The sequence below is a fragment of the Enhydra lutris genome, unplaced genomic scaffold (assembly GCF_002288905.1).
Source record: "Enhydra lutris kenyoni isolate GAN:26980312 unplaced genomic scaffold, ASM228890v2 scaffoldscaffold14, whole genome shotgun sequence".
Classification (NCBI taxonomy): Eukaryota; Metazoa; Chordata; class Mammalia; order Carnivora; family Mustelidae; genus Enhydra; species Enhydra lutris.
In genome coordinates this window covers 3,174,611-3,193,720 of record NW_019154098.1, presented here as the reverse complement: position 1 = coordinate 3,193,720, position 19,110 = coordinate 3,174,611, and the positions used below count along the sequence as shown (strand labels likewise).

The 19,110-nt window shown below is 56.7% G+C and overlaps 1 protein-coding gene across 2 annotated transcripts in view; it reads right to left on the bottom strand.

The window, feature by feature from the left end:
• Window positions 1-1,000: 1,000 nt before the first annotated feature.
• LOC111146620 (argonaute 2, RISC catalytic component) overlaps window positions 1,001-19,110 on the bottom strand; it is a 50,469-nt gene continuing 32,359 nt past the window's right edge. For both annotated transcript variants that reach the window (XM_022502254.1, XM_022502255.1), the window contains exons 11-18: window positions 18,690-18,874; window positions 17,494-17,653; window positions 13,906-13,996; window positions 11,937-12,131; window positions 9,878-10,012; window positions 5,879-5,980; window positions 5,022-5,221; window positions 1,001-4,751 (exon numbers count right to left, since the gene is read on the bottom strand). In XM_022502254.1, coding sequence (XP_022357962.1) covers window positions 4,643-4,751; window positions 5,022-5,221; window positions 5,879-5,980; window positions 9,878-10,012; window positions 11,937-12,131; window positions 13,906-13,996; window positions 17,494-17,653; window positions 18,690-18,874 — 1,177 coding nt within the window. In that variant the 3' untranslated portion in view covers window positions 1,001-4,642. The remainder of the gene's footprint in view (window positions 4,752-5,021; window positions 5,222-5,878; window positions 5,981-9,877; window positions 10,013-11,936; window positions 12,132-13,905; window positions 13,997-17,493; window positions 17,654-18,689; window positions 18,875-19,110) is intronic.

Sequence of the window (19,110 nt, the reverse complement as noted above, 5' to 3'; positions counted from 1 at the left end):
AAGTTGTCAAAAAAATCAGTGCAATTATCCGGAGTTGAAAATTTTCCTTACAAAAGAGTCCGCCTGTGTGTGTCACACAGACAGCCCTGTCAGAGAGCACACGTGCACCGCGTCTACACGGGAAACACGTCACTGCAGCTGAGCCTGCAGGCAGGACCGCTCAAGAGAAGCTTGTCGGTTACCTTGGGGAAGGGCTTAAAACATAAATAAAGATATCTGCATTCTCGAAGTGAGGCGCACAAACACTGCAGAAGTTTCTGTTCACTGTACGTCCCTTCCTCGTGAGCGCGAGAGAGGAGTCAGGTCACAGGGAGATCGCTATGGCTTGTCTGGGCCACGGGGATTGTCCACTGTCTGGATTGTGTCAGCTTCTAAAGCTCCTCCCAATGGAACTGCCTTAGGTATAGGAAAATGCCCGGGAAAAATCCTTTTAACTGTCCACCAGCTCACAGTCCCACTGAAGGAGTACATCCAGATCCTGACGGCTCCGGAACAGGCCAAGTGCTTCTGTGACGACGACGAGCCACTGAGAGAAGCCGTCCCAGTCCCCCAGACCCCCCAGAGACAGTGTGGGTCCCAGCTACTGCAGGACGCTTGGCTGGTCCACCCTTAGCATATCGTATCAAATATATAATTTGACTGAAAAACTGCCTTGTAAAAATAAAATTTAAATCACCCTGCAGATCAGTGTAAAATTACATTGCCACGTATATAAGAAAAACAATTCATCCAGAAAAATTACATTTGTGGCTTTCAAAAATAAATCATCCGGCAAACTTGCAGGTAAACATCAGGCAATTTATAAAAGTTGGGGAAAATAATTTCTATCATGTCCATCAGGTACCATGTGCACTGGGCATATCCACATCGGCCAAATCAAACCAGAGCAGAAAGAAAAAAAATAAATAGCAACATTTGCATTTAACGACAATAAAAATAACATATAATATAACATCAGTAAAACCCCCCCCACCCCCCCACCCCAACCCTGCTGCAGGAACTGAACTCAAACTGTCTTTTCCAACGAGCACTCCGTAACCAGGGGTGAACATCAGTGACAGCAGTGACCACGGCCAACCTCCTGGAGCGTGGACCTCACTCCGCTCCTGCCGCGTCCCTCTCAGGCCAGCCCGCCCAGTGGCCAGGGGTCACCTGTGGCTCTAGAGCGCAAACATTCACCCAAGGGAGTGTGACGGCACGACCAAACAGCAACGTCACCTTACAATGTCCAAGCAGACCCTACAGTGTTGTAGCACAAGTGTGTATGCAAAGACTTCTCAAAACCAAAACCAAACAATCCCTCTCTGAAAGTACAGGTATGCCCAGTTTTACAAAAAGGTATTGGAACTAGGGAAGTCTGAGCTTGGAGAACACGGACAGGACGGACTCTCAGTGTCACCAAAGGGCGCTTCCACACCCGGCGGCCGTCCGCGGCTCCCCTGGGCTTCCTTCATTGCTCTGTCACTGGGGTGATGGCAGGGTGGGCAGAATGGACAGTGGGGAAGGGCTGGGAACGGTCCTTCTTCTTCAAGTGACATTTAAAATCGACTAGGGAGAGTACCAGTATGAGAATCTGATCAGGAGACATCTTTTTAAAGAGATGAGAGAAATCCCAGTTTTTCTTTCAAATGAATCCAGGTTTCTACACCATAATTTTCACATTCAGTTTGCTTAAAGCAAGGCACACCTTACTTAACAGCGGGGATAGGGCAAAGCGGGCATGCAGACGCCTCTCACCTCTGTGAGGGCCCCAAGTCTCGGGCGACCCTGGGAGCCGGGGAGCCCTGTCCGGGCCATGTGGGCCGAGGGAGCCCTTGGGGTGGGAGCAAGCGTCGTCAGAGATGGGCAAGGGCCCCTTTTGGCTTCCACGGGAACAGGGCTCAGGCTTAGTCTACTGCACTTTGAGGTTTTATGCTGTCTCAAAATTTATCCTAATAATGGGGGGACTGGTAGAAATTTGGGAAACCAGTTATTTACCTGAGAAATTGTAACTACAGCCACTTGAACTCTGAATCATCAGATGTGTACAAAGGTATGCGGCTCACCTAGCTGGAGACGTTTGATCTATTAATGCTTTTAGTATTAAAAGTTTTATAAAACAAGCACAGGGCTATAAAAAGTACCCTTCTCAAAGAACTTTGGCCCACTAAAAGGAAAACCCCTCCTTCAAAACGATAAAACACATTTTAGGTCTAATCTTCTGCCAGCCCGCGATCTTTCCTGGGTGTTAGCTTAGTCTGCCTGCGCTGCCCAACGGCTCCTCCCTGCTTGGCCCCCTGGGGCTCAGGGGAGAGGACCCCTCTGACTTCAGGCAGCCCTGGAGCCCCGGCTGACGGTATAAAATACAGACACCCAGCCCCAACCCTGGAGAATCGGATTCGGGAGTCTGCATTTTTACCGAGCACCACCACCGGCCCGACCGCCAGGACCCTGTTGCAAGGAGCAGAAACACACCTTTGAGACACATGGTTCTAGATGATCCTAAAAACGGCTGAAAACTAACCTAATTTCAGATTCCAAAAGTGTATTAGTGAAAAGATTTCCTCCTTAGCTTGAATGCTCTGGGAATTTAAGCCAAGAGTGTATCGGTATTCTTCTGAAAAGAGGAGAAAGTGCCAATTGCCAATAAGACGACAGGGAATTGCAACATTTCTTAGAGCAGAGGCTTCTGTTCGTTTTAAAAAGACCAAAAAAAAAAAGAGAGAGAGAGAGAAAGTAAAAGGAAAAAAAAACAACCAACCAAACCCCAAAACAAGAAAGATACAGCAAGAGGCTCACGCCATCAGTGAGACACCCACACACACACTCAGACACGCACACGCCACTCTGAGTATTTATCTTCACAAATAATAGTTGCCCCTTTGTCATCGCCGCCCAAACCTAGGCCGAGTGCCCGTCACAGCTCTGCCCGCGGTGCCCCGCCCCGGCCGCGCCCCAGAGCCCGCAGACCAGAAACAGAGGTGGGCGCTTTCTCCAGCGCAGGGCGCCCCCGGGGCCCTCGCTCCACCGCAGGGCCAGAGGTAAGAGTCGGGCTGGGCTTGGGGAGGCCTTCAGCAGGGAGAGGGAAACCGACAGAGCACAAAGCAGCACGAGGGGAAGGCGCGTCTCCTTCCCAGAACCTCTACATTAAACGTGGACTTGATTTTTTTTTTTTTTTTTAAATCGTCTACAAGGACCAACAGCCCACTGAGCACAAACAGAGTTGTCCATTGTTACCTTTCCAAGTGGTCCATGGCATCACGCTTAGTGCAACGGTTTCTAGACGGGCAAACCCACGTCTGGGGCCCAGGACGCCAATCTCTCCTGCCGGCTTTGCAGTCAGCCACCTCCAAGGGCAGGGGCTCGCCGCCAACCACCAGCCTCTGCGCCTTTCAGTGCATAGATCCTATGAAACTCGTCTAACAGAACCACACACAGAGAGAGGGACACTCTGACACAAGGACTGGTTTTCCAGGAATGGAAGAAAATACATTCCATTTGTGCTTAATCGGCTGAGCAACACGGGGGACAGGAGGTGGGGCAGGGCCGCCATGCCCGTGCCCGGTCCTCCCGCAGGTACAGGCTACGCAGGCTACATGGGGGGGGACGGCGGGTGGCGGTCACACTGACTCAGCTGCTTACTCCCGTACGTCAGCACTGAGAACCACAGGCGGTGGTCCAGCCTCCAGGCTCCACAACACTCTTGATATGGTGAACAGATCACAAGAAGCACCCCGTAGTCAATAAAATGAAAAAACAGCATCTATCTATCACATTAATACTGCAAACCAGATATATATATTTTTTCTCTTACATTAAAGACATAACAGTGAAAAAGGATTGTACTGTATTTATCACCACAGACCCGTATTCTTTAGAAACTTTGGAAAATAAATGTCACAGTCCTGTAGGACAAATCTTATGATTAGACTGTCGGCATATTGTCTTTTTTTCTTTTTTTAAATAAATTTTTATTAAAATGGCACTTGTCTGCCAATCTCTCTGGACCTAGAAATGCTGTAAACACACACGGCCCATCTTCTGCCCCCGCTCCTTATCTCAAGCTGAGTGAGAGGCGGGCGGTGGCGGTATTAGACACCCGTGGGCGCCTCGGCGGGCCACCTGCCCTCGGTCCCGAAGAGCTGGTGGCAGCCCTGTCAGGAGCACGCTCGAATCACTCGGACATAAGCGTTAGTGGCCACCTCAGAATGCTCAAGGCTTTAAAACCACAGCCGTGCTCTGTGTCACTTTCACTCTCTGAGAATGTTCACAGCTAGTTTGAGCCCATCAATTTCATAGAGAATCATGTGTTAAAAACAAGTAAATTGAATGACCAAATAAATTAAAAATGTTTTAAAGCCCTGAGTTCATAGACTGGTTTTAGGAGATTTTTAGGAAACACGGGACTCTATTTTAATAAGCAGCTTATAGATTTTGGCAAACCATATTTCCTACGACAATGGGGTCTCATACAGGTCTGCAGTTCAAAATCCAAGTTGAAATCTGGGACAGAAGGCATTCTGGAAAATGGAGAATCTACTAAAATCAATGACGTCTCATGTTCGATGCTGGCTGTCACGGAAGGGCTGGGCATCTGTTGGTCTGAGTGTAGCTGGTCTCATGTGAATCCAACTCGGTACACGATCGTAAACACTAAAACACGTCAAGCAAAGTACATGGTGCGCAGGGTGTCCTGATGAACCTGGACGGCCTTCGCCAACGCTTGATGGTCTCGTCCATTACTCTGCCCGGAGGTATGGCTTCCTTCGGCACTGTGGGGATGGAAGGACAGACACAGAGAGAGAGTGCAGCCTTTAATGCACCACGAGGGACCGCACAGATGATAAGACGAGGCACCAGCTGTCTGGGGAGGCAGCCACAGAACTACCAGGTGGTGAAGACATGGGCATCCTGGCGTCTGTGTCACACTCGGCTCCAGCCCCCGCGGCCCCCTTGCTTCCCAGCCTAAAGATGCAGCTCCCAAAGCCGGTTTCAGAGGCAACCCCTGCCGTGCCCCTGGCCAGGAGAGGCCCACCACTCACCTGTCATGTTCTTTGTCCACCAGGTGGTACCTGGCCCGGAAGGCCACCAGGTGGGCGTAGTATGCTGGCGCCGGGATGGACACAGAGCGCGTGCAACGCACATAGGTGTGACACAGCTGGTAGGTGAGAATCTGCAGCTCATCGGAAGAGAAACGATTGTCATCCCAAAGCACGTGATAGTGGGAAGGCCTGCTTGTTCCCTAAAAGCAGATCAGAGGATCAGAGGAGTGAAGGTGCCAGCGAGAAGTCCAGAACTCACCTACACAGGGCCCTGCTGAGAAGCCAGGCTTCGGTCAACCCCCCACCGGAGGACTCAGTGGGAGAACACTCAGGGACAAATACCCGTGGGCCTCTTCACCGACACAGGACAGGAGTCTTGAGGTGACAAGGGGCTACGGGGTGACCTTCCCCAGACATCCCGCTAACGTGTGTGGCGGGAGACAAGGCTGAACCCCGCTAAGCGGGAAGTTGATTCAGAGTCAGCGTCTCTGTCACAGGCCGTGCCTTCCGCGGCCTCATCACCGCTCGGCTCTCAGCTAGCTCACGGAGCTCCGAGCGCACGGCACGGCCCTGGGGCCCCACCACCATACCTGGCCTTTGCACCCTCTACTCCTGCCTGACCTCGTCTCGTCTTAAATGGGAACCCTTAAATGGGAACAGCACACCAGTGGGCCCGTTCCCCGCCCCTAGGACCCCGCGGTCCCCACCCTCACCTGTTCCCTGGCCCCCTGCCCACCTCCCCTACCCCGCCGCTGGGAGTGCCTTGCATGGGGCTTGTGCTCTGCGAGTGTCTGCGGAGCATGCAGACCATGTCACAGGGACACCGAGACAGGGCAGCAGGGACCCCGGGTCCTTACCTGGATGCCAGCGTGGCTACACAGGTAGAAGTCAAATTCGGTCGGGTGGGTGATTTTCGTGTCCACAGTTGTGCCTGCTGGAATGTTTCCACTTTTCCCAACCTTCAGCAATACAGGAACCGTTAGACATGTCCAGGGACAACACCAGAAAGCAAGCCAGCCCATCAGCCTCGCCCATGCCACCCTCAGATGCCGGCCCCTCCCGACCACGGGTGGCCAGATCTCGCCGTCCTTAAGTTGGCTACACATTGGCTGAGCACAACAGCACGAAAGTAGAGCTTAACAAATAGCCCTACAAGTGAGCAAGTTCCTGTCCTACGAGGGCTGGGGTGCTTTTCCCCCAGGTCTCGTAAGGTCCCAGGAAAGAAATGCAGGTGTCTTCCCTTCACTGAAGAACGTGCATGTAACACTCGAAGGGCTCACTGTTACTGCCGAGGGCACCGGCGACGTACACATCTAAAACCGTGCACGACAGACACCTGGTGGGCCAACACCCGTGCACAAGTGCACCTGACATTCAAGGTAGACGAGCTAGACCTCCCAGAAGGCTCAGGAGCGCCCGCGCTGGGCCGGCGGCTCAGTCGCCACCAACCAGAGGGCGCGCTCTCCATCCCCCACCCAGGCCGTCCGAGAAGCGGAGGATGGGCTGGGTCACAGATGGTGCCAAGCCACTCAACCCTAAATGTGCGTTCTGGGGTTGCAGAGTCACCAAGCACCGAGCGCCTGCTGCTGGGGCCGTGACGACACCCAGGCTCTGGGGCCCAACCACGGTCAGGAAGTCACTGACTTTTCAGCTCCGCAACTTCCACAGACACACACACACGTGCGAGTCCCAGGTCCCTCCTGTGCCTCTTTGGATTACTTCCTGTCAACCTTTCTCACACCTTCCAATGCTTTAAAAGTCAAATATCTGAAAACGGTGCCCCCCCCTCCCAGATCTAGACTTTATCATCCCTCGTGTACTTTCTTTTTTTTTTTTTTTTTAGATTTTTTTTTTTTTTTTGACAGATAGAGACCACAAGTAGGCAGAGAGGCAGGCAGAGAGAGAGGAGGAAGCAGGCTCCCTGCTGAGCAGAGAGCCCGATGTGGGGCTCGATCCCAGGACTCTGGGATCATGACCTGAGCCGAAGGCAGAGGCTTAACCCACTGAGCCACCCAGGCGCCCCCCTCATGTACTTTCATTTCTCGCTACATATTTAAGTCTCTGTGAGCACGACACTGTGTTACCGCACAGGTGTTCAAACAGGGCAGGTGTATCACATATATCCTGCCACTTGCTATTTTTGCTCAATATTGACGACTCTGAGATGTATTCATGTGCTGCACAGTCTACCCTGTTCGTTGCTGGGCAGCACGCCAGCACAGGACTACATCACGATGCTTCCTCCTCTTAGTAGACGAAGTATTGCTATCAGAAACAACGCTGCGATGAACATTCGTCTACTTGTCTCCTTACACACACGCAGGTGGGCTTCTCCAGGGCTACAATTACCAGTCTGCACTCCCTTCGGAAGCACAGGACAGTCTTCGTAATAACACACTTACTCTGTGCCAAGGACAATGCAAAGTGCTTGGGACCTTCCCAACCACCTCAGGAAAGTGCTCCCAGGAGGCCGACACCTGTGGCCACGCAGCCCAGATGCTGGTGGGGGGGACTGGCTCTAGACCCGTGCTCCTGACCACGGCCCAGCACCCACATCCTTGCCAACACTTGGCTGTTATCAGGATAACTTCATGAGTACCCCCTTACCCCCCCGCCCCCAGTTACTTCCCATTCTCTAAAAAATTTTGTGTAAGATTATTCTTTGATAGTTTGGTAAAACTTGCCTATAAAAAAATCTGGATAAACTTCACAAAATAAGCTAAATAGTTTCTTCTTTTTTCCTATTCTCTGCCATACTTTAAGATCATCTACTCTTGAAGACTTGGTAACACTTGCCTGTAGGCTCCCTGGGCCTGATGCCTTTTGGAAATGATGATTCGATTATCCTCCAGAGCTGGTTTTAGTAATTTCCCTGATTTCACAAACAACCGTGTGTATCTATCTCTTCTCGTTCTTCTAATGTATCTATCAGCATAAAGCTGTTACCATCCCATGATGATTTAAGTAACACATCCGCCTTCTGGGGTCACAGACTCTTTTTGCTCTTAACATGGTTACAAGTATCCTCTTTTTTCCCTCCCTGAGTCTTGCTAGGTTTCTCTATCTTCAAAGAAGCAGGTTTCATTTGTGTTCATCTGCTCAGTCTTCTTCATTATCTCCCACGGAGAGGGGCTGGGGTTTACAAACAAGCTGGCCCTGAGCCCGCGTGGCTCCTGGCGGGGGCGGTTTACAGGCAAAGGAGGGAGGAAGCCTGAGCACACCGGCTCCTCGGCCTTCCCTCCACACCCAGGACCAGCAGCTCTTCTGTCCTTCCGGCACCGTCAGCCTCCCTGGCCAGTTCTCTTTCTTACTTTCCAGCACATGTATCTAAACCTATCCTCTTCTCTCCAAGGACTGTTCCAGCCATGCTGCATAAAGTCTGATACGAAATCCTCTTTTTATTCAGTTCTGATTACTTTGTAGTTTTTATTCCCTTTGCACGTTTAATGCGTGTGCTACTTAGAAGTGAATTTAAAATTTCAGGCCTTCTTAAATGTCTTTTTCTTTCTACTGCTGATTTAAAATCTAATTGTATGATTTAAAAATACAAACATGGTTTGCCCAATAGATCTATTTCCAATAGATTTGGAAATCTCGGGGCGCCTGGGTGGCTCAGTGGGTTAAGCCTCTGTCTTTGGCTCGGGTCATGATCTTGGGGTCCTGGGATCGAGCCCCACATCGGGCTCTCTGCTCAGCGGGGAGCCTGCTTCCCCCTCTCTCTGCCTGCCTCTCTGCCTACTTGTGATCCCTGTCTGCTGAATAAATAAAGAAAAATCTTTAAAAAAAGAAAAAGAAAAGAAAAAGGAAATCTCCCAAGATCTCCTTGTGACCAGGAACAAGGCGACTTTCATAAGCCTTCCGCGTGAACGCAAGTGTCAGCAGGGGGACGCTAGCCGTGAGACCCGGCCTGGTCACCCCCTTCCAGCGTCTGGCTTTCGGTCACGCCTGCCTGCCCCTGTGTCTGGCAGTGCTGTGTTAAAGTACGCCTCTCTGATGGAGCGTTTGTCAATTTCTCCTGGGAATTCGGTCTGGTTTTCGCTACACTGTATTTCTTCCCTTTAGTATTTTTAGGTCACTGCGTTAGGTGCGTCCAAGCCCACGGCTGTTACATCTTCTTGGTGGATGTGACCCTGCAATTGTGACCAATTGTCCCGTTCCCTCACTACAATCTGCATTTCTCCCTCACTGTGCCTTCTCTGGTGTGGGGGCCCGAGCAGCAGGAGGGCTGCTGGCTCTCAGGGGAGTGTCTCCTTCCCTGCGGGCACTGTCCCTTTTCGCAGGCGGCTACATGATGCTGCGCACTTTAGGACACGAGGCTATGTGTACATTTATTTTTATTTCTCCTGTTGGGAACATGGAAAATACCTGTAACCAGAAGATTCCTACCTTTCTTCAACTGATGATTTCTTAGCTGTTCGATCTATAAACCTTGCCTCTCCCTTGTGCTCGTTATTCTTATTCTGGAACTCCCAGGAGACGTACCCTGGGACGGGCTCCCTGGAGCCCCACCACCCCACCACCTTCAGCACCCCACCACCCCCGACGGTCCCCAGTCTGTATCCCAGAGACTCTGCCCATTGTCATGGCTGCCACAGGCCTTTTTTCAGAGCCAGGGGTCTGGTAATTTCTTTACTAGACAAATAAGATCTCCTGCCTGGTCCTGTCCCAGGCCTGTGGGATGTACAGGTCCACACATCTCACCAGCCTGAGGACAGCCCTTCTCCAGCGTCCAGAGCTGGGTCTCCATGAAGCCCCTAGTCAGGGCTCTGGGCGCGGGCTGAGCAGAGACCTGTGTCCCTCATGGCCCCATGGCCTAGGGCCGACCTCTGGCCACTCCTTCAGTCCCAGAACCTCACCCTCTCGTTCTTGTCGGTGCAGAACAGCCGTGTGTGGTGCCTTTTCTGTACCACTATGAAAGTGATCCCTGGCTGGTAGTCTTTTTCTAGCTTAATACACGCCTCACGAATGGCCAGCAACTCATGGTGGAGAACCTGAGGGAAAGAAAAGATGAGTTTAAGGATGGTTCTTTTTTTCTTTAACGGTACCTTTCTACCTCGGAATAAATCCCTTCATAACATGCGCTACTTGACAACTCCTTGCAGGTCAGTCCTCCAGCTGTGCCAGCTTGTGCTCAGCGGTGTGACTGCCTTTCTGCATTTGCTTTTTCATTTCTATAATTGAGTAGAGGAGACCCAGATGTCATAGTTAAATGGTTTAAATTAGATAGTGCATAACATTCCTCAGCACGGTTTCTAGAGTGTTCTGAGTGCTCCATAAACGATACCCGTCAGGCACAGAAGTAAGAAAGCACAAAGGGAGACATACACATGAACAGATCAAGTCAGCAACTTGTTTTCCGTGCCAGAGAGGAGGGAGAACCCAGCGGAACGAACACTGGCTCAGGACTTAAACCGGGGTTCACACCCTAGCCCTGCCACAGGTAGCTGTGCGGCTCTGGGAAAGCCATGGGCCCTCTCTGATGCCCAGCGTTTTTTCACTTTTCAAGTGGGAACATCCTACCTTGCAGGCCTGCTGCGAAGACTAAAGGAAGGTACAAAGCGCCTGGGAGTCAGGGCACAGGAACATTATGACGTTCTCACTCTCTGTGTCTGACATAAACAGGCAAACAACTTCTCAGGCCGTGATGAGGCCACTCCAGGAACCACACACCTTAGATTTTTAACCATGGTCCGAATCAAACATCGTGTTGTTTCCAAAGTGTCTTGGGTTCTGGGTTGAGAACCGCCAGCTGTGGGGATTCCGTAAGGCACAGGCTGTGCTCCCAGAGTGACAAACACAGAAGGCGCAGACCCCTCTCCAGCAGGAATGGCTGTGGTAGGGGGGCGGGGGGCAAGGGGCACAGAAGGGGGAACATTCTCTACCAAGGGAAGCCAAGAACTTTTGTATAAGAGGTGCCTTCGAGGTCAGCACACACTGGACCGTGGATGTTGGAGGGCGAACGTCAGAGGGACCAGCCCTGCCCCTGCAGCAGCTCTCTGGAGCCCTGGCCAGAGGGTTGACTCCCTTCTTCCCACTGACCAAGGGCCTGGGGGTGGGGAGTATGAGCTGTGGCCCCCTTCTGGAGCAGGAAGGTCTACGCATTCTCTAGCCTGCATGTCCAGGGGGGCCTGGGGCCTCAGACACACAGCAGCACAGCTCTCGGGGTGCATGCCTGTCCAGGTGGGTCTCCCACAGGACTGGACACGGGCCCCCAGATCTTCTGCCTTCCCTGCTAACATCTCCCAGAGAGGCGCGTGTGGGGACGGGGTGGGAGGAGGTGTACCTGGCTAGGATCGATGTGGGGGAGACACATTCAGGGCATGGCTCTCCCAAGCGCTGGGCGAGGACAGAGGTCCCCGCAACAGGGAGGGAAAGCAGGCACTTGGACGCAGAGAACAGCAGCAAAATTCCGCACCTGCTCTCTCGCCTTTTCACTCCACGTCTGACGCCCCCGCCCCCCGCCTTCTGGACAGCGGCCCGAGCCCGCGATCCACACGTCACCCAAGACCCCATCCGGACGGTGGCCGGTCCCACGAGCCCTCCTCCCAAATGGGGCTCCTGACCAGCTGCCCTCCTGGCCCCTTGCCAGAGCCGTCACCAGGGCTCTGAGGCCTCCACCCTGCAGCCTGCCTTTCCCGCCACACATGGAGGTGACCCCCAGACACAGTGGGGGTCCCCAGACTCCCCCGACCAAGCGTCCGGAAGGGCACCCAGCCGAGCCAGTCCAGACCCGACTTCCCCGTGGCTCCTCGTCCCCTCCCGCCCTGCCTTGGCCCTGCTGGGCTGGTGGCCTGTTCCCGGCCCGCCGTCCAGGCGTGGCCACACGAATTGCGGGGGAGAACAGATGTCAGCGCGCCGGATAGACAGGTGACTCTTGGGCACTCTGAGACCCTGGAGGCGACTGCGGGCACCCACCTGCTGGAACTGGCCCTCAGAGACGCCGTCCCGGTAGAAGATGATGCGTGTGGGCTTGAAGCGCGTGGACTTGTAGAACTGGATGAGCAGCTCCCGGACCATGGTGGCCAGGTCCTGGATGATCTCCTGCCGGTGCTGCTGGACCCGCACCGTGGCGCAGTAGCGGTTGGGGTGCGCGTCCATGCTGCCCACGACCTGCATGGACAAGCGAGGACACACATGTCACCACCCCGACGTCACAGCACAGTCAAGGGACAGCGGCGTGTGGGAGGCGAACCTGTTGTCTCTGTGTTTCTTTCTGGGACGCGGCCACCGTGCTTACTAAACATGGGACAGAGAATAAGTGTGCTGCGAGCGTCTGATGAAAAGGAGGTGACTCTTCTGAACCCCGACTCCGCCTGTGAGCCGAGCTGGCTGAGCACCATCAGCCCCACAGAAGCCAGCTGAGGAAGCCCTCGTTTCCTCAAAGCACCATGCTCCCCCAGAGAAGATGCCTGCCCATCAGGGCACGTCCCTGCTCCCCGGGAATGGGGGACCACCCCGAGGGCAAGCTGGCGAGAACCCAAGCGGCACAGTTCCTCAGCAAGGAGGGGCCGGGGAGCGTCTCACCAGGTGGAAACCGCACTCCAGGCGGGACGCGGAGGTTCCGTAAGGCTGAGTCCAGGAGGAAGAGTCACACTACCGAACGCCACCTTGCCAGAGGATCACAGCCCCTGAATGACACCAGACGAACCCGGCGTGTGGCGGGGGGGCCCACAACGGACCCTGGGGAAGCCTGCACCTCCCAGGGGCCCAGCCTCCCCGGATGGCCAGATGGTGGCTGGCCCTGTCCACACACGTGGCGGGTGCTGCCCGTCTGTGACTGCTCCAGAAAGAGCCGCCATGATGGAGGGAATGGGACGCGAAACCCCTCACGTGGGAGCCTGACAGCGTGGTGGCCCCCAACGCCCCACACAGCTCAGACCCTAACCCTGAGCCTCGCGCTGTCTACAGCTGTGTTTTCTGCCGCTTCTCTTGAGCAACGGAGCTCGGCTTTTCTGGCCTTCATGTGTCAGCTGAGGAAACGAACAGTGACCCCACGAGGTTATGACTCAGCGGAGTGACGCTGCCCAGAGCCCAGCGTGTAGCAGGTGCTCAGAAAATGTCAGTCTTCTCTGATTAGTCTGGAGGGCTCGACAAGTGGCCCTACGTGGTGTCAGGCACGTGACAGGATGCACAACAGCCCGGAGGTCACTCTGGCAGTCCCCACGGGGGATGCTGGGGACACAGACCTTGAGCCTGATGCCTCCTTCCCTCCACCCGGTTGCCCAGGATGCAGAAGATGGGGGGCCCCATCACAGACAGCTCCGAGGGAGCACTCTGGCCCTGCGCACCCCTTCCCCAGTCCACGCTATTCCACACGCTCTTGAACAAAAGGCCGTTATGCTGCCCCTCCCAGGCCCAGTTGGCTGGGGCACGGAGCAGGGGCCCAGGTCAGCCTCCAAGGGCAGGAGACAGCTGGTGAGCGGGTGTGCAGCACAGGTGTGCAGAGCCTGGGAGGCAAAGCCCTCGGAAGCCAAAAGGAACTCACGGGCAGATGGAGGGCAAGGCCTCCACTGAACTCTGACCGTAACTACTTCACGTTTAGCGTTTTAGAATAAACGAAAACGTTTAAGAAGAGTGCAGTGTAAGGAAGTGGGCCCACGAATCCTGTGCAGAGAGCCCCCAGGCCCCCAGGAGCTGCAGGTGGGGCCCCACAAGACGGGAGTCACGACCTCCTGGCTTCTCAGACACACTCAGCCACGTGCAGAGTCCCCTCCAAATACTAATTTTCCACGAGACTCTGTTTTGCCAGCTGCTCCACAAACCACTGTGGGTGTTGGGGGCGGCTCTGGCCACATGCCCTCCCACAGGCAGCCTGGCCAGGGCGCAGGTCCCATGTGTGGGAGGACGCCGGCCGCCGCGGCCCAGCGGAAGCACGGATACTCACAGCGGCGATGGAAGGCTTCTTCCCGTCCCCAGCGGGTGGGTGAGTGACGTCGGCCCCCAGGAAGATGACGGGCTGCTGGAACACAGGCGGCCTGCGGAGGGAAGCCAGAGTGTCTGAGGCCTGTGCCCCCGAAGAGCGTCACTTGCGTGGCAAAGGCACCGTGGTTGTCTTTTTGACAAAAACCTCATATTTTTTGATGGCCCACACAGAAACCCTGGCCGATAAAGCCACACGAGGTCTGAGCTCTGCTTCCAAAGAAACAACCCGGTGCGGGGGACGAGGGATAGGAGAAACAGAGACAAGACGGGTCAGGCGTGCACGGCTACGGAGGCCGGGGTCAGGGAGGCTCCTGCTTCTGTATGCCAAAACGTTCCACATTCATCAGATGTGCTGAGTCTCTACATTCAGGTTACGAATTCATGAGACGACGACTGTACACCTTACACGCAAGACCCCACGCGTGTAAGAGTCCCGTACTTGCCTCCCACCTGGGACCTGCAGCCACACTCCCCAGCGTCGTCCCTGCGGTCCAGCGGCAGCTTGGGGCTGGGCCATCCTGTGCTGCAGGGGCCGCCCCCACTCTGCAGGATGCTCAGCAGCACCCCTGCTCTCAGCCCACGAGGTGCCAGCCGCCCCCCCGCCCCGGGCTAAGCACAACACGGGCTTCCTCTCCTCGTTGTTCAAATGCTGTGTTCAAGCACCTTCCTGAAGAGGCTGTGCGCACGGGGTCACATGCTAGCTTTGCGTTCCAGAGCTGATGCTCTCTACGGCTTACTTTTTTCTTCTGGAAAATGCAGCCGACACGAACATGGACGTGAGCACACGCGAGCCAAGCACTTTCAGACGGCCTGGCCCGTCGCGCTCGCCAGAGGCTCCTGCCACTCCCGCGTCCTTGCTGCTCCGAGGTGAGAGGCGCCAGGTGCCCGCCCGCCCAGTCCGGAGCGGAACTCACTGGGGAACGGTCCCCGCGGGACTCCCGCTGGCCAGAGCCCCCCCAGAGCCCAGAGGTGGGGGAAGGGCTCCGAGTGTGGATGCCATGTGTCCGTGTCCACAAAACGTGCACTGGCTCCCCGGCAAGCTCCGGCGTACCGCCAACCACACCCGGGGGGGCCCTTCTCCCGGGGGTCCCGAGACATGGAAGCGGGACACTGGCGAGCTCACGGGGGCTCCCCGCACGGGGGAAGATGCCGCCCATGGCCACAAAGACCGACCTGTCTCTGGGCCCCGTAGTGGACCGCGGCCCTTCTCTGTGAGCCTCCAGGGCCCGGCCCCATCCTGGCTCTCTTGGGCACCGGTGCCGCGCCCTCCTCCCAGCTCCCTCCCTGTGCACCCGCAGCTATGACTCTGGCTTCCACGGGGAAGCCACACCTGCCTGCAGACTCCGTTCCCTCCTTCCCCTTACGCCTGCTGCTAAGCTCCTGCCCCTGCACCCGTTCCCCACCTCCCAGCAGCCTCGGGCCCCTCCCACCAGACGTCCTGCTGCCATGGCAACAAGGCTCCCTGCACAAGGTCCCCCACCCCTGCCTGGCAGAGTCCACACCATGTGACACAGGCTGCAGTGCCCCTGGGGTCCAGGACCTGCTTGGTTCTCCTCCTCTCTCTTCTGGGGCCCCACTGCTGGCTCCCAGTCTCCATGACCTTTTTAACCACGAAGCCTCCAGGGCAGCCTGGCCTCCCTCCTGTCTATGCCCTGCCCTGGGGGGTCTGCCTCCTGGCTTTCAATCCCAGCTCTCTGCTGCAGAGCCCTAATCACACATCCCCGATAGCAAACCTGTTTCTTCTCGCCCACCCGAGAAGCCCCTCCAGCACGACCCCGCAAGCCCCACCCCTCGTGCTGCTTAGGGCCGCAGAGGCTCAGCAGAGCGAGAGCCTTGGACACTCTCCTCTTTTGCTCATAGCCCACACCCAGCCTGTCTGCGGGCCCTGCATCGCCATCTTCCAAACATACCGTCTCGGGGCAGACCCCACCCTCCCCCACGCCAGCATCCCTCCCGAGACTACGCTGGGGCCTCCCGGTCCCATTCCACCCAGAGCTGGAGCAGCCTTTCAGAACAGACACCTCCAGGAGCTGTGTCCAGCCTGGAGGGAGCCCCAGGCCACTGCCAGCAGACCCCCACCCCTGGGTCCTGGGCTAGAACAACCCCCAGCCGTCCTGGCAGGCTCCCACCCGGGGCCCTTGCCCGAACCACGCCGGGGTCCGGAACACCCTTCTCGCAGGCATCCCCACAAGCCTATGCCCTTCTGCCTAGTGCTACCTTCTCCACCAGTCCGTTGCCATAGAAACCCCAGCTCCTCACCCTCCTGAGCTCCGGTCCCTCCCATGATGTCTCTGCTGCTCACCTGTCAAGACCCATGCGTGTGGGTCCCCCGAGTAGAGGCTGGGACTCTGGCTGCCGCGCTTGCTGCTCTGGCCCCAGTCCTGGCTCACGGCCGGCACCCACTGATCAGAGCCCGCTGGCTGGGCGCTCACCACCTGCCCTTGGAGGCTCCTTGTGTCTCCCCGGGGTCTGCATGACTCGACCCCATGTCGCAGAGCCAGTCTTCAAGTTCAAAGTTGTCAGGCCCTGAATTCAGAGTCTTTCCATGCCATCGCACGGCGACCTACTAACTCCCCTCAGCAGCGGGACTCCTTGTTCTGAAGGGGCGGCCCCCCCACCCGCGGCCTTGCTGTGCGCTCACTAGAACGCCCTCGCCTGGGTCCCGGCCCAGAGGTGCTGACCAGAGCCTCGCCCAGCCGTGCCCACAAAGGCAGCCCGGACAGGCTGTCAGGCTTCTGCACACATTGCCGTCTCCCGTGCCTCTGCCCGGAGCTCACAGAAGCAGCCAGACCGCCTGCTGCCTCCATGCCCGGCCCTTCTACCCGGGGGGCTGGCTGGCACACTGAAGAGTGAGCGTGCCAAGTGACCCATGCTTACCCGTGTCTGCCATCAAACCCGAACCCAAATGCCCAGACGCTTCAGCAAGAACCCCCCTGACAGCATCTGTCCCGACAGAGTTCTCTCCCCGCTGCAGAAGAAGCTGGCCTGCACTCAGGGCACCCAGGGCCCCATGCCAGGCCAAGAGGGACCAAGGACCCCACAGCCCCGCCCACCGATCCCATGCCAGCCCCACATCCCTACCCCAGCCTGGGGTCTGCCAACAGTGTGCCCTGCTGCGGAGCCTCTCAGGGTTCCAGGGGTCGGCTCCTGGTACTGACGGCCTCAGGGGCGCCCACTGGCAGCCCACACAGCAATGACGTGTGTTGCTCTGCTGAGGCTCGTGTCCTAGACGTTCCAGGTGAGCTCCGGTTCTGACCCGCTCACTCCTTTCATAGCATGGCTGCCCCATCCCATGTCCCACGTCCCACGTCCCAGGACCCCTGCACCCTTCTCTGGTCTCACCTCACTCAGGGAGCCTGGCCATAGCACTCCAAGACCCCCCTATGCCCCTCATTCCCCAGACTTGGGGGAGCACTGCCCGTGTCTGCTGGGACTGTCCAGGATGGTGCTTGGTGCCGGGGATCTGAAGGGGCCCACACGTGCACCGCACCCCCGTCCCTCCAGGAACTGTGCTGCCCACCGCCGCACACGTGGCCAAAGCCGGCCTTACCTCCCCTGGGGCAGGAGAATGTTGTTCACGCCCCCCAGTTTGACATTGATCTTCAAGCAGAGGTTGGACAAGGTCTGGGGCGTGGTCCTCTGCACGTTCTTCATCTGCACGCACTGCGTGGCCATCCCCAGCACCGTGTCTCCCACGCGCTTGACCTCGGCTGCGGAGCACGAAAGAGGCACATGTTGGCAGCTCTCACTGGCCCCTCTTCCTCTGCTCACCCTGACAGCCCCCCCCACCCTGAAACTGCAGCGGTCGGCATGGAAGCACAGCCGCCGCAGCCCCGTGGGCGGCTACGCTGCTGGGAGGGGGTGGCCGGCAGGCGGGGGGTCAGGCCCCGGAGCTCGAGTCTGGGCTCGGCAGGACGGAGGACCCTTCAGGGACTTGCAGGGCTGTGTGGGCAGAGCCAGGCTGGCCCGGGGGACGCGGCCCTCCTGGCTAGGACTGCTGCCTTCGATCACGGTGCTCAGGGTTATAAGCAGATCCTGAGTCATTAGAATAAAGACACTGGCATCCTTGACCTGATAGCACACGCACACCCGACTTCAAAGAGCTATCTAGCCTCCCCCCGCCCCCGTTTCTGGATTCTTCATGAAGCGACTGTCAGCTGCTCCCGCGCACCCTGTGGAACACGGCACTTCGGGATGGAAACACCGGTGGTGTCCTCCTCGCTCTTTGGAGATGGTGCTCAGAGAGGAGATGTGTGGGTTTTACATATCTGATTTCGTCCCCATCTAGTAGGGGACCCGGCTGGGGACACTACCTGAGCCTCACGGTCCCCAGCCCCACCGCCTGTCCTGGAGTCACCTGTCTGCACCCCCACTGCCCTGGGGCCTCCTGGATAGGGGGGGCTGGATCCCTGAACCTGCCAGGCCTGGGACAGCACCGTGGGGCGCTTGCTAAGTGTTAGCTAAATGACTGCTGTTCTGGCATGAAGTCTGATGAACTTCCAGCGAGCTCTGAGGCGGGCATGGAGACGGTGGCCCCTGCAATCCCTGTGCGGGCACCAAATGGGCATGACAAGCTAACTGTAGGTGCCGGCCTCCAGGGAGGGTGGCCTCGGCGCGGATGTGGGAGCGATGGCCAGGCACGAGCACTCCCCAGTGTGGCACACACACCCAGGGCTCAGGCCGCGCCCAGCCCCCCCAGGGTCATGAAGGCAGGGGCCACAGGGACCACAAGAGCAGGGGGCCTACCGTACACGGGGGTCTTGCCCGGCAGGATGACCACCACCAGCTGCAGGCCGGCATATGTGTTCTTCAGATGCCTGAACATGGGCTCCACGCTATCCGCCCCCTGGGCGTATTTGCAGAAGCACGGCTGGCCCTGGATGGGCATTCCAGCGTCCCTCGAGATCTTTCTGAGCTGCTCTGTGAAGGACCTGAAGGAGAAAGGCCAGTAGACGCGAATGCACGTCAAGTGCCCAAGGCTCCACACCAGCCAGAGGCCCCAAGGAAGGGCCTGGCTTTAACGGCCCAACCCCAAACCCTGTATGTTGACATCCCCGTCCAAGTTTAAGACCTGGACGAAACCGTGACAACACATCAACTCAAGGAGAAGGTATGTGCAGACACAGCAGTTCCTGCGAACCCACTCGCAGGTGTGGGGACAGTGCTG